Source organism: Gymnoscopelus braueri (assembly GCF_963280865.1).
Source record: "Gymnoscopelus braueri genome assembly, chromosome: 7".
NCBI lineage: Eukaryota > Metazoa > Chordata > Actinopteri > Myctophiformes > Myctophidae > Gymnoscopelus > Gymnoscopelus braueri.
In genome coordinates, this window is record NC_137608.1 from 11,781,541 (window position 1) to 11,796,825 (window position 15,285).

Consider the following 15,285-nt stretch of genomic DNA (forward strand, 5'->3'; position numbering starts at 1 on the left):
CTACGGGGAGTTCATTCCATAGTTTGGGAGCCAGAAGACACAGACACACACAGACATCGTTTCTCAAAGAGCATCCTTGCCTGCTGAATGAAGGCAGACAATATGCTTTCCAGTGAAATAAAAAGTGTGTCTGTGAGTCACTCCTGTACGCTGTGACCGTGAGTCAGAACGTCACCATAGCAACCTTTCTAACACTTCCCCTGTGTTTAAAACCTGTCTAATACCAGACAGTATAATACCATCAGTGCCCTTTTTCACTTTCACAGTTTTTTGGTTTGTTTTTGGCCGGGCGTAGCCTAGCCCTGTTTAACCACGTTGTAACCACGTTGCAAGTTGAAACCAAGTTACAGCACTGGTCAACTGGTGGCCTAGGACAATGGTTTTCAACCTTTTTCATGCCAAGGACCCCTAAATACATGTACATTTGTCCGCCGACCCCCATCTTGTGCCAGGGACCCCCCAGAAGCAAAGATTTGAGTTAAAAATGTTCGCTTTGAAAAACATACTGTATTTTCAAAGATTTGCACACATTTTCAAGATTTTTCAAAAATAGCAGATCTACAAGCTCTTGTATATCTGCAATTTTTTAATAGCCAAAGCTAAGTGGTTAAAATGATTGTGATGCTACGTTAACTAATTTTGCTGGGTACCACTGGTTGAGAACCACTGGCCTAGGAGACCAGCCAGTTGTCCCTCCAGGCTATGGGATTGTAGAGAGAGAGAGAGAGAGAGAGAGAGAGAGAGAGAGAGAGAGAGAGAGAGAGAGAGAGAGAGAGAGTTTAAATGTGTTCTTCAGGCATGACCCAAATAATTATTTCCTGTTGCAGTGTTTGTGAATATCAGTAGCAGACGGCCTGGAAATAGCAACAGGAAATAAACTTTGGACCCAGCTGTTCCCTATAGCGATGCAATTCCACATGGTATGGATATGTGATTGTCCTTGAATTCACGAATAACCTAGAATTTGTGGGAGCATGTTCACTCAGTCCTATGTGTGTTAGTTTTTTTACCACATGAACCCGAGCGACAACAAATACACATCTTGAAACAAGATAATGAAAGCAACACTTCACGATTTTTGAACCACATACATTTAATATAAGTTAAGTATGCTTATGTTAACCAAAGATGGTGTTTTCTGCATAAATCAAAAAAACATTTGGAAAAAAAGGCATTAGAAATGTGGTCAGGCAACCCACCGCTACCTCACTTCCAGATTGGTACGATGTAGTGAGACAGGAATGTCTTTGTAGCACAATTATTATGCTGACAAATTAACAATAAAAGTTACATTCAAAGCAATTCACCAGCTTGGCAGCTTCTAATCTACTTTATAAGTGAGGCACAAAAACATGTCAGAAAAGTATTAACAAGAGCTTGTGACAAATAACTACATTGGATCCATTGGAACATGGTTTAGTTTTTCCATTTCCAGAAAAGTGAACGGCTTTTGGACATTTTCCACCTGACAGCCACGATATGCTGTGTCTAAATTGTGTGTGTGTGTGTGTGTGTGCGTGCACATGCTCTTGTGTGTGCAATGGGTGTGTGTGTGTGCATGGGTGTGTGTGTGTGTGTGTGTGTGTGTGTGTGTGTGTGTGTGTGTGTGTGTTCAGAAGAATAGTGGTGCAGAGTCCAGGGCTTTGACACGGGCAGCAAACAGCAGAACATGTTTCTCCACCTCTGTGTTGATTTGGGTCTCTGAGGCGGTGGGGTTCTGCTGCACAAATAGAGCGATGTTCTGGATGCACTCGCTCTGACAAAAACAACAGCTTCAGTTTAGTCTCCCAGGCAGCCATAATCTAGTCATTTTGAAAAACATTTAACTTATAAGCAAAAACAAATCTATAAAAATAAATAAAAAGAATGTTTTGATAAATCAAAAATAAACACATACGTGTTTATTGTTTACCTGCAGAAACACACTGCCCTCTTGTATTTTGGCATTTTCACTGTTTGTTTTGGTAGACGGGGAGGTTTTTTGGGGCGACCAAAACAAACATACAAAATACAACGAGAGGGCAGTGTGTTTCTGCAGGTAAACACCACCACACATGTATTTATTGTTTTGTTACTGTATGTAAACACAGGGCAAAGTTACATACTATATGCCTTTAACAATTTAAGACCAATTCAAAAGGAATCTAAAATAGCCCATCTACAAGCTCATAATGTGTCATGTTGTGAGACATTGTGAGACACATTGTGAGCTTGTAGATCTATTTTTTCCACCTATAATTGCATGCCCAAAATAGGGACGGCAGGTAGAAAGTGGTAAAAAAAATAATCGGGACACATCGGCTGCATAACTCCAAATACTTATGTCGTCAAAAAAGTTAAATAATGGCCGATACATCGTATCGTAACCAATATATTAGTCGAGCTCTACAACACATTGAACACAACAGCTCCTATGCTATTCAAAAACATCTTTCTCTGAAGAAAAACTAAAAGCAACAAAATTCTTTGAGTAATATTGCCATTGTTCAATTTGCCCAACATTGCATAATCTTGCAAATCTTAAGTTTCACTCTGTGGGATAAACTCCAGACTGTTCACATTGAGTGTTTGACGTTGGTCTCTTGCAGGATTTGTTTGTTACAGAAGTGTGACAGAAGTCATACATTTAACAGTGCACGTTGTGACTTTGGCTAAGACTCATAAAGACAGACAAAATACAAGTTCACAATAATATAAATTGTGAAAAAAACACAATTAAAACCATGCCGCGGTGTAGTCATTCTTATTGCAGTAGGGAGGGACAATGGATTTTTTTGTACGTGTTTTCTTTTGCCAGTGGTATTTGAACCCATTAAGACCGGGCGGGAACGCATGTGTGTCATTTTAAGATTTTCTTTTGGCAGATTTAGCAGATATACAAGCTCATAGCATGGCACTCGGTGCCGCGCTATGAGCTTGAAGATCTGCTATCTTTGAATAGCCAAAGAAATCTAAAATGACACAGATGCGTTCCCGGTCTTAATGGGTTAAAATGTTGTCCTCATGACAGTGGATGAAAACGTTATGGACAGGGAGTGTGACCGGGTGTAAAGTTCTGGTAATGGAGTCTGAATGAGGCCTGTTATTTTAGGAAAGTGAGAAAATAGCCAGCACACAATAAATGTCCTTTTCACATAGTTTATTCACCTAGTCTCCACGGACAGAACAACGTTTTGTCCAACACGTTTCAACCTAACAGGTCTTCCTCAGCGTTATTTTACTTGCATAATTAATGACCCCTGATCGTTCATAAACTGCCATTGTTGCTATAGACTGGACAGGGCGGTAGTTATATTCAATATATAATTGTGATTACACACGTCCCAATGCGATGTGGTGTAAGCTTGTAGACCGGACGCCAGCCCGGTTGAAAGTGGTTCATGGGTTGTTGTAGCCCTAGAATGACTGTGATATTACATACATTTCATGTATTCTAAATACACAGCCATAGATCGGTCCCATCCCCGTCCGGTTAGCTGACTGACCTCTGCGGCATAAAAGTTCTCTGCGCTGCGTGTGTACTCAGTGCTCACCCAATAATTAATTACTAAGACTTGGAGTCAGATATTGTCCTCTAGTTTCATAACCATTTGGAAGTTCTGGCAGAAAACGTGTGTTTAGTAAATGATCTCCACTTTTTCACGAGCTTCACAACACAATTGACAGGTGCGTTGCGATTGGTGTCGGGTAATTAATCACACCACCTGCCAATTGTGTGCCCCATACATTTGTGCTTCCCAAAGGAAGTTTTGGAATATCAGTCTGCTAACCGGGCGGGGATAGAACCGATCTATGGCTGTGTATTTGGAATACATTCTAGGGCTTGGGTTTGTTGTTAGTTACCTTGTACTGTTCCACTTGGTCCTGGCCGGTGACTCTGTTGAACAGCTCTCTGGCCACCTGAACTCCATTCAGAAAGATGAGAGACTGTCTATCGGAGTCTGACTGAGACGACAGCCAGCGCAACAGCGCCATCTGCAAACAGAAGGAAGGAAGGAAGAATGACTTTACTCACAGCTAGAGGTTATATGTGTGTAGCTCCCAGGATTCGAACCCAGGTCTTCCTCGACGTGGAAAGCCAACATCTTAAGCCCCTTTGGCCGGGGGAGATATTAGGGTTTTGGGTGAAAATAGTACTTAAGTACTTGAGTAAATGTACTTAGTTACTTGCCACCACTGGTGGAGACTTTGCTACTTCTACATATGATAACATTAACTGCTGTACTATGTTTTGGTATGAAGACCTATACTTCTACAGTATGACAACTGATGTACTATGTTTTGGTATGAAGACCCAGATATATACTTCTACAGTATGATAACTGATGTACTATGTTTTGGTATGAAGACCTATACTTCTACAGTATGATAACTGATGTACTATGTTTTGGTATGATGAAGACCTATACTTCTACAGTATGATAACTGGTGTACTATGTTTTGGTATGAAGACCTATGGCACTGCTAATCTACTGTAATGATTCTAAGTGGGGTCCTTAAGGGGATTCTACATTAATTCACTGTCTACATTAGAAGTTACCCCAATGAGAGAATGTACTGTATAATAATGATTATTCAGATCATGGGGTTTCTCCCCACCTACAGTAGGTTATATAGATAGACAGTTCTAATATTATATAATACATCATACATCTGTCTAACAACAACACTCTTCTTATGGGATTGATCCCACGGGATCAATTTGGGGGACATTGATATGAAAATGTATGTTTGCTCTCTACTCACTGGTCCTTCTATGTGGAGATAAATACATTGTTAAAGAGAGAGAGTAAGTGAGTGAGTGAGTGAGTGAGTGAGTGAGTGAGTGAGTGTGTGTGTGTGTGTGTTTGTTTCGGACAAACCTGTTGAAATAACTGAGCATTGGTCATCTGTCCTCCTGTGTTCGACATATCTGGAGCTTTCTTTGGAGCTAGACAGCTAGTATTATTTGGCGTCACTCACCAACAACACACGGCACTTAAAGATGATAACAGGTGTAAACTTTAAGATCTCCTCTATAAAGATGATACCAGGTTTAAACCTTAAGATTCTCCTCTATTAAACAGAGTTAATGTCAGTATCAATAAATATCTCTAGGCGTCACCTCTTCTCCACTTCCTGTTAGTCTGTTTACAATTCTTCTTCTTCTTTCTGGTCATTTGTTGTGCTTTTGCATGTGGCTGCCCCCTGGTGGCGAAGAATGACATTGATTGTCTGTTAATGTATTTATTTTGCCCAGTAAATAAAGTAGCTCAACCATTGAGCTCAACAACTAATTCCAAAATCAATTATAAAAATATAAATGTTGATGGGCAAGTAAAAATAGAGCAATAGGCTCCATGTTGTGGTTTGCATACTTTTAATGAAAAACAGAAAAAGTACCAAACTCATGGCACTAGCTCACATACAGTAATATAAAACAGAGATTGTTGTTGTTGTTTATTTGGATCCCCATTAGCTACTACCTAATAGCAGCAGCTACTCCTGGGGTCCACACAGAAATAAATTACATTACATAACATGGAAACATTTTACAAAAACAGTTACAAACTTAAAAATGCAAAAATGTAAAATAAATTATATCAATCTTGATTATATGGTGTGATAAATCATTGCATAAATACAACATCTTAATGAAATACAGATACAATATACTCAGTCTACACCAATCTGGGAACCCATCGCCAAATAAAAAGGAAAAACAGCGCCCTCTGCTGTTTTTTACTCTTTCACTGGCTCTGAATCTGTTCTTGAGAGATTAAGTCTACACAGACCAAGAGATGTCAAGGCCAATGCTTGAACAATTAACTAAACACACTTAATCACATCTTCCACAAGATATCAAGTTGTTTAAAGAGTATAGCACTGAGTTCCGTTGATTCAAGTAGCATTAAAGTGTACATTATATTTATAATTATAACATGTCATTGCCTCTGGAATGCAACCCCGCATTTAACCCATGTCTGCCCTCTGACGTAGGCATCAGAGTCAGCATGTTGTTAAAGACAAGTAAATAACTGGTCCATTGGTGCAAACAGAACCAGCTGCATGCATTTCCCACCTTATCAAACTGTTTCCATGTCTGTGCCAGGAAATACTGGACGCCTACTCTTATGAAATGAAGAATTAACACAAACTGAAAGGCTATCAGGTTTTAAGTCACGGGATGTTATATATTTCAAATTCAGGACAAAACTATGGTGGGCAAGTTAGAATAGAGCAATAGGCTCCATATTGGGGTTTACTTTGGAAACATAGTAGTGTATATTTGTCTGTCACTGTCACTAAATGTTCCTATGAATTGAATACACAGGACCGCAATGGAAACTAGCCATAGTGCTTCCTTGGGTTCCAATCCTTTTAGCATTGTATTTGTATTAAACTGTAGGCTACTTTCTGTGCTTTCTGTACTCAAGTAAAGTAAAATAAATACCTCAAAATTGCACTTACAGTAAGTACAGTACTTGAGTACATGTACTTAGTTACTTTCCACCACTGTTAGCTCTGCCAACAGAACCAGCTGCATGAATTTCCCACCTTATCAAACTGTTGCCATGTCTGTGCCGGGAAATATGGACGCCTACTCTTGTGAAATGATAATAATTAACACAAACTGAAAGGCAATCAGGTTTTAAGTCACTGGGATGTTATTATTTCAAATTCAATGTGTGCGTGCGCGTGCAGGCGTGTGTGTGTGTGTGTGTGTGTGTGTGTGTGTGTGTGTGTGTGTGTGTGTGTGTGTGTGTGTGTGTGTGTGTGTGAGAGATTAGGTTGTTTGCCTCAATAAATACTGTAGCTAATTTCACTGCAAGCCACAATACCTTGACATTATACTTTTTGAAATGAAGTTATAACCCTGATAGCCAAAGAGCTTTGCTAAACCATGAGTCATAACTAGTCATAAATAAATGAGGACTGGGTTGAAGGAGGAGAGGAGAGGAGAGGAGAGGAGAGGAGAGGAGAGGAGAGGAGAGGAGTTTAAGATTATGGGACTATTATGGTGATATGCAATTCTATTTTTTCACATAATGGCGAAAACACGACTTGAACCTCTCTTGCTAATAGAGATTTGTGAAGGACCCCCTTCGAAAACGAGATGATACATCTCAAGGGGTTATCCTTTCAATAAAGGTACTATATAACTGCACATGTCACTGAGCATCAATCTGCTTGTTTAGTGTATGTTCGTGTGTTTATGTACACATCGAGGCGTTTAATTGTGTATTTACGTGCACGTCATTGAGCTTCAGGTGTTTAGCATAGCGTGTGTGTGTTTATGTGCACCCAGGGCCTTGGCTCAGCTGGTGTTGAACATGTATGTGTCCACTGACGTATGGTATCAGACTTAAATCGTACCGTCAGCAACACTCTGGACACCTGCATGGATGTGGTGCTACAGAGCAGGGCAAAGGGGGATGACTGAGGGATGAGGGCCAAGGTCTGAGGTTAGGGGCACAGGGGAATCTATCAATTAGCGCACCCAACTTTGTACAGTACTAATGCAATCAATTAATAAAACCAGTCACACAATGAAATGAACCACAATTCATACAGCATATAAACATAAACACAAGATGGAGAAGAAAAGAAAGGTGCCCAGTTTAGGAAAAAGAGGAGAAATAAATGTGCTAAATATGAAGTTATATACCCAGGGCGCCATACAAGAATCTCTGCCTGCTTGGTACCCTCTCTCTTGTCTCTTGCATCATGTGATACAGTGTACACATGTGGTTATCACCAACACATTCCCACACAGATCTGCATAAATACTAGGTCTGGGTCAAAAGTGGGGATATATGAAAGAGGTTAGGACCTGTGTCCAGACATATCGAATAGAGAATGAGAGCCTTTCTAATTGTGCCAGTGTTTCTGTTGTGCTGTGTCAGAAACAGCAGAGGAAACATCCTCGACTCAAAAGAAAATGACAGTGAGGTAGATAGAGCCGTTAAGAGCTGTCAGCCTGATATGTGTGAACTGCTGATGAAGATTGGAGGCATAGAAGCCAGGCTGAAGGCTACAGAGGAGCAGGTGGCCGTGCTACAGACGGAGAATGAAGGTAATTCAAGTGAACATGCAACATCTACTTTAGAAACCACTATAACAAATGTTATATATATAATGTATAATTATTATTAGGCTACTATTAATATTATTATTATTGTTGTTGCTGTTATTTTTAGCGCATTAGAGCATATATTTGTGAGTGTCACAGGCCAAACACATCTATTCTGCTTCTCTAATTCCAGAGGTGAAGAGAAGACTGACTCTAAGTGAGAGCCAGGTGGAACACTTGACGTCCACAGTGGCCATACTACAGACACACAAACAAGGTAATGTGATGTAATGTAAGACATGAAAGTTGTAAAATGCAGCTTTAACTCTGGGTTGTATATCGTCTCTGTTGGGGGGAAACCTCAAATGTCAGGATTCAAATTTAAAAGTATCAAAAGTAGCAGATCCACAAGCTCCGCATTTCGAGCTTGTGGATCTGCTACTGTTGTGTGACACTGTAGTATGATCAAGTAGGGCATTAATTTAAAAAAAAAGACTACAAATAATAATATGGATGATAGAGTTAATCTTGATTGGTCATACTTTGTCTAGTGTCCTAAACCTGCTTTAAATGTCAAATTAATATAATGTTATATTGGCCTAATCCAGTCATGTTAAATGTGCTTCTGTACTCTCCTATTCTCTCTCTCTGTCTATGCAAGGTCAAACTAGCTACAGGCTTTCTGTGGCTATCTGTTGTTTTGAGAACACTATCTTGGTGTTCTTCTCCAATGCATAACCCTTCTTGCAGTGTCACGAAGTCATCACTGACCAGTGACCGGTCAGAGCCGAGGTCAACGTGTTGTTTGAGACATGTGGACGCTGTTTGTCCAAAGATAAACTGTCATACCATCATCATCATCATCATCTACCATCCTCATCTTCATCTGACGACAACTAGCATCATCAGTCTCCACCAATGGCAGGATTACACCTCCGACGACTGGACGCTTGATCTGTCTTCCATGATGTCATATGTTTATGTTAACGGACGCTGTTAAAGTCCAGTGCTTTCTCTGTTAAACGGGAGAGAGACACGACCGATGATGCCTACCATACCTGTGATACTGTAACCTTCCCAGTCTCTCTGTCTGTTAATACAAGATATTTCACTACATCCAATGGCTGCCTGTGTTCAAGTCTGAATTTTCTTTGTCGCCTTTATGAAACATGGCTGGTACTACTACTTTGTGTGGGTGATAAGGAAAAAACAGCTCCATCAATGGAGATAAGCGGTTTCTGCCTGAGAGCAACGATATTTGGATAGAATGCACTGATGTGTCATGTCATGTGTGCTGTCTAAAGAGCTTACTGAAGGACTGGACAACACTGTGTCACAGCTCAGGGATGTCACCGCCAGACTGAGCTCTAGTGAGGATCAACTGCGACAGCTGCTGGAGACAGAAGGTAGGACAACGTTTTATCTGCACTTGAAAACTGTGGTATAGAAATAATAAAAGGAGGAGAATATTCACCTTGGGGTTCAACATGCTACTGGAATTTGAACTGTCATACAACCCTGACATAGAAATGTCTTTATATTGTCATCTGTAACTGTAACTGGTCTGTATGTATCCTATAGGCAAATCTAAAGTGGCATTCTCAGCTGGACTTGGGGGTGATGGCAACACTGGCCCCTTCAACACAGAGACCACCTTGAAATACAGGAATGTTTTCACCAACATTGGCAACGGTTACAGTCCAAACACAGGTAGGGCTATGTATGCCCAGTTGAGCTCACAATATACAGGGGTGGGGGGTATTGTGGGAAAACAAATTGATATAGCACAAATCCTCTTCTTCACAGGTATCTTCACAGCACCTGTAAAAGGAATGTATGACTTCAGTTACCACCACCATCATAGTTCAGGGGGCACTGCTGGTTGGAACCATGCATTCCTCTACAAGAACAAACAACTAGTTGCAGCCACAAATGGTTATAATGAAGATGGCTCCTTCAATACAGGTAATCGTGTCACGGTGCAGTTGGAGGAAGGAGACGAGGTCTATGTGAACTTACGTTCCGGTGCATGGCTGTTTGACAATCATCATAATTTCAGTAACTTCAATGGCATGTTGGTGTTCACTCTGTGATAGTATACATAATTATAATTATATAATATTAATAATATATAATCTACATATTGTCTCAGAAGCCCATGGCCATACAACTTCCATGTGTGAAGATATTATTCAACCACTTTCAACCTGGTGTTGGTGTTTTGGGCATGTCATTATAGGCAAACATTTTCAAAGATTTTCTAAAATAGCTAAAATAGGAGCTATTTTCACTATTTCGGCACAAAAACGTTGTAGGATGAAGAATAAAATAGGGCTTAAGTGGTTAACTCGTTACATTACATTTGATAGCCTACATACCAAAACTTTTTTTTAGATCCCACACAGATTTTTCTCTCTGCTGCTCTCACTTTTTCTTTTCTATTAATTTGCACTTTTTGGTGTATCCAATAAAGAAATGCAGAAATGCCTTGGAAATATTTTAAAAGCTCTATTTCCAAAATGCCATTCATCCATTTCAGGTATATTTGACATTGTGTGAAACATTGGTTGGGTTGTACAAAACAATATTTTCACTTTTACGCCTGTAAACTTGTGAAGTGACAATAAAGTTGAAGTTGTAAACGAGGACCCTAATCCTTAATGTACAATATTTCTATACATTTATGTGTACATTTTAAAACTAAAGGCGGTTACACACCGGCGAATATGCGAATATACGCAAAATTCGGACTCGATAATTAAAAGACGCTTTTTTCGCTCCGCGAAACTGGTGTGGAAGCTTGCATTGACTTTATAAGGTTTTTAAAAAAAACGTATTATTCGCATGAAAAAAATCGTCCCGGTGTGTAAGGACCTTAAGGGTTAATCTAACACTTGTGAATTCCAGTATAAGGCTATATTATAGTGTCTATAATATGAATTCCTGGATCTGAAATGTTCATTTGCAATCATCAGTAGTGGTGCCAGTAATATTTGTTGTTAAATTGTACTGAAGTAGCATATCACATGACATGGTTAAGCTACATGTGATTAAAAAATATATATTTTCAATGCTTGCACATTAATTGCCACACTTACATTTATCACATCCTTTATTAATTGTATAAGTTGCAGCTGTGTTGCTTACATCACAGTGTACTATAAGGTCAGTCTGCCATGCTTTTAACAGTCTGTAGTTTTTAACCAGGAAAACAAACACAATTGTACATTTTCATTGCCCCACCAGCCATCATAGTTCAGCACATAGTGGGATGAAAAGCAACCATGCATTCCTCTTCAAGAACTCACAACTACTTGCATCAACAGATGGCAATAACAGAGATGGCCAGTTCAATACTGGTAATGGTGTCACGGTGCAGTTGGAGGAAGGAGATGAGGTCCATGTCAAGTTATTGTCAGGTGCACAGTTATATGACAACCATCACAATTTCTGCATCTTCAATGGCATTCGGTTGTTCACTCTGCGATGATAGCCAGGGACCTGTAGACGAATCTGCCGGTGCAAAAAAGAAATGGCACCCCTCTGCGATTTTTGTGGTACGAGCAGGACTTGGCGGATTTTGACGTATTTTTTTCGATGGCATTTTCGATGGTGTCACTCGGGCCCTTTTATCAGAAGATGATGACCCGTGGCTAGATGGAGTTGGGGAGGTGGAAGTGGTCGACACTGCTGGATTAAAAAAACATGGCTAGATGTCAGAGGTGTAAAGTAAGTACATTTACTCAAGTACTGTACGTAAGTTGTTAAGTACAATTTTGAGGTACTTTCACTTTACTGGAGTATTTCCAATTGTCTATAATACTTTTACTTTTACTCCACTACCTCTCAGAGGCAAATATTGTACTTTAACTCGACTACAATTATTTGAAAACTTTAGTTACTAGTTACTTTGCAGATGATTACATTATAAAACATACTTTAACCACTTTAGCCCTGTTTAAGGATATAAGGATAATTCCTTTAACAGGTCCGTTCATGAAAGTCCTTGCGGTCTTGTTTCCAATGAGGGCCTGTGAGTAATTAGGGGTTAAGAGTCTTGCTCAGGGACAAATTTCATTTCATCGACACATTTGCTGGCCTGGCATACTACGTTTCATACATAGAGTCATAGACTACTTGAAAATAGCCGATCTACAAGCTCACAACTCGTCATGAGATTGTAGATCTGCTATTTTCTAACTTTTCAGCACTTTTACTTTTGGTACTTTAAGTACATTTTGACAACCATACTTTTGTACCTTTACTCAAGTAAAATTTTAATTCCAGACTTTAACTTGTAACAGAGTATTTCTACATTGCAGTATTGATACTTTTACTTAAGTAAAAAAATGGAGTACTTTTCCCACCACTGCTAGATGTTGAATGCGAGGCGGCCGACGCTGCTCCTGGATTCGAACCGGATACTTTTTCGTCCTCTTCCCATTGTCTGAAAGCCGGTAATGCACTCTCTAACCTCCTCACTAAGGTGTCTCACTTAACACAGGAGCGGAAGGATTTGTCCCGACAGTTGGACAGAGACAAGCCTAGATCGCGAAGTCGCACGAAGATATTTTTGTCCTTCTCCGTTTTTGTTCTCTCAAAGATGAGCTTAGAGTGATGGATTTGTCCATTTTCATTTCTTAAAGGATGATTGCAAAAGCGACAATAATTATTCACATTATCCATTTCTCTCTCTCTCTCTGTTGTTCTTCTTCAATAAGATTTTACGAGCCCGCAGTCCAGACAAGTTTGTTCTGCTCTTTTGTTTACAATTTCACTACCGGCGCGTGTGTGTGACGTAGCAGGCTGCGCTGCTCTGATTGGTTGTAAGTCTAACCAATTGCGTCCAGAGCCAGTCTTTTGAACCCGCCCCTTGGGAAAAAAAACAACCTTCCTCATAGAAGCACGGCAAGCACCAGACCATGGAGCAGTGGTGATGCAACTTTGATGATAGTAGAGCAGATAGTAGGAACAATCGTTCACTTTGTGATACAAGCGTGAAAATTGGCATGAACATTCCTTTAGGTCAACTCTTTGACTTTTTTAATCGAGCCACTCAAAAATCCAAGATGGCGGCCATTTTTCAAGATGGCCGATACCTTAGTGGGCAGTTAAGTGATATGATGGTTTATTTGGTGATACAAGCATGAAAATTGGCATGAGCAGTCTCTGTGGGTCACTTGACAATAGGCCACCCACAGCTACTTGAAATTTCAAGATGGCGGCCATTTTTCAAGATGGCCAACACTTTAGTGGAGCATTTAAGTTATATAATGGTTCATTTGGTGATACAAGCATGAAAATTGGCATGAGCAGTCTCTGTGGGTCACTTGACAATAAGCCACCCACAGCTACTTGAAATGTCAAGATGGCGGCCATTTTTCAAGATGGCCACCACCTTAGTGGACTAGTTAAGCTTAAGAAATCATTTAGTTGGTGATACAAGCATGAAAATTGCCATGAGCCGTCTCAAAAGGTCATTTGACAAGAAACCGCCCACAGCCACTTGAAATTTCAAGATGTCAATCTTTAAATGATACCTTTTCTCATAGAAATGTATTGGGTTCCTCAAAAAGCTCTGTCAAGAGAGGTTGTTTGACTGTGTTTTGTCTGACTCCTCGCCCACGACCTGTCCAGTTTGGTAAGACCTGTCAGGAGTTGCCTCCCACCGGCATAGCTCTCAGGGTTCACTGAGGTAGGCCTAAACAAGCTCCCTTACCACGACAAGGTAACAGTCACACTATATATATATATATATATATATATATATATATATATATATATATATATATATATATATATATTGTTTTTTTTAAACTAACAGCCATTACATGTGTCAAATAAATACTAAGGGGTGGGGATACAAAAAATAAGATGAATAAATTAGCACAGTTGTGGTGCTGATAAGCACAGTTGTGGTGCTGAACGGACAGTGCTCCAAAATTATGACTAATGGCTAATACTGAATGGCAATAGCCACGGAACCATGACAAATGATACTAAGGAACTAAACTGAAAATGTGCTTCACTGTTAGATATGGCAGTGGAAGGCAGTGGAAGCAATGTTACAAAGTAACAACTGAAAATTACACAGTAATAGACTAGATAAAAAGTAAAACATGATGCGTCGATGTGACGAGGGGAAGCCGAGCCATAGGCCTCCACTTGAAAACACAGAGGACAACAGGGAATAACTCTGGCAAAATAAACATGCAAATAGGTTCTAGCAGGGGCAACTACATAGGCATGTGAAACTGAGTCCATATCTGAAGCAGTTACACCTTCCAGTACATGCCTTGGAGCACCCACATTTGGTCAACTCCCAACAACTCTCCGCAATAGGTGGAAGTGGAGTCCAGAAGACTTTCCACTTCTCGTCCTGTTCCACCCATCCCCAGTCAGATGGGCTCGGCATTTGTGGATGTCGCTTCAATGCCTGTCCCCACATGTATCCAGCCTCATAAGAAGCATGTTTGGCATGCTCTTTGAGTGCTGCTTGAGTTGGTGGGATCAAGTCATATTGTCTTTGCTTTCTGGCAAAGAGATCAAGCCTGGCCTCGTTCACAGTTGTGACATCGCTGGACCGGTCATACATTAGATCTTCTTGGCCTCTTGACATGGATATCTTTGGTATCTTCAGTGTCTTCAGCAGATGTAGATGCTCTCTTTTGGGCCCTTTCCAGCTCTGTGTTGTTGAACCTAAGTTTACAGCTTGAATTATATTTTGCTCTGTTTCTTGTCGATGTGCTTTCTATGCCATCACCTTCATCTAGTCGGGTTGGACTAAGTAAGATAGGCAGAGCATTGATCTTATGAAATAATGGAACATTTCTTGCAATGGTATCATAACCAGTACGATCGTGCTCTCTGTTGAATAAACTCGGCTGAATGAGTTTTTCCTTGGTGACCTGCTGACAAATTAAACATCTGTCCCAGTTAGTTTTCACAACTGTTATGATGGCTTCTGCCATGTCTGCAGCATAGGCAGAGGCCGAGGGTTTATCCTTTTACCACCTTTTACCAAGCACTTTGATGTATGGGATACAACTAAGTTCGTGCCTTAACCCTACACTTAGTTCGATCGTTCATCCAATGCCATTTAAATCCTGAGCGATCTGTACACCATCCGGTTAACTAAAACCCCATTAACCTTGGCTCGGCTCTCCCGTGCTGGCACAACCTGTCAATTCAGGAGCGGCTATCTAACTGTTTTGGGGTAAATTAGACAGCAT

At 40.2% G+C, this 15,285-nt stretch overlaps 1 protein-coding gene across 1 annotated transcript; it reads right to left on the reverse strand.

Annotated features, from left to right (window-relative positions):
- Nucleotides 1-1,054: 1,054 nt before the first annotated feature.
- LOC308088838 (uncharacterized protein) lies at nucleotides 1,055-5,123 on the reverse strand. The gene is made up of 3 exons (XM_080433428.1): nucleotides 4,863-5,123; nucleotides 3,844-3,975; nucleotides 1,055-1,756 (listed from the first exon to the last, which is right to left on the reverse strand). The coding sequence occupies exons 1-3, from the start codon at nucleotides 4,908-4,910 to the stop codon at nucleotides 1,613-1,615; spliced, it is 324 nt and encodes a 107-aa protein (XP_080289554.1). The 5' UTR covers nucleotides 4,911-5,123; the 3' UTR covers nucleotides 1,055-1,612.
- Between the last annotated feature and the right edge of the window lie 10,162 nt (nucleotides 5,124-15,285).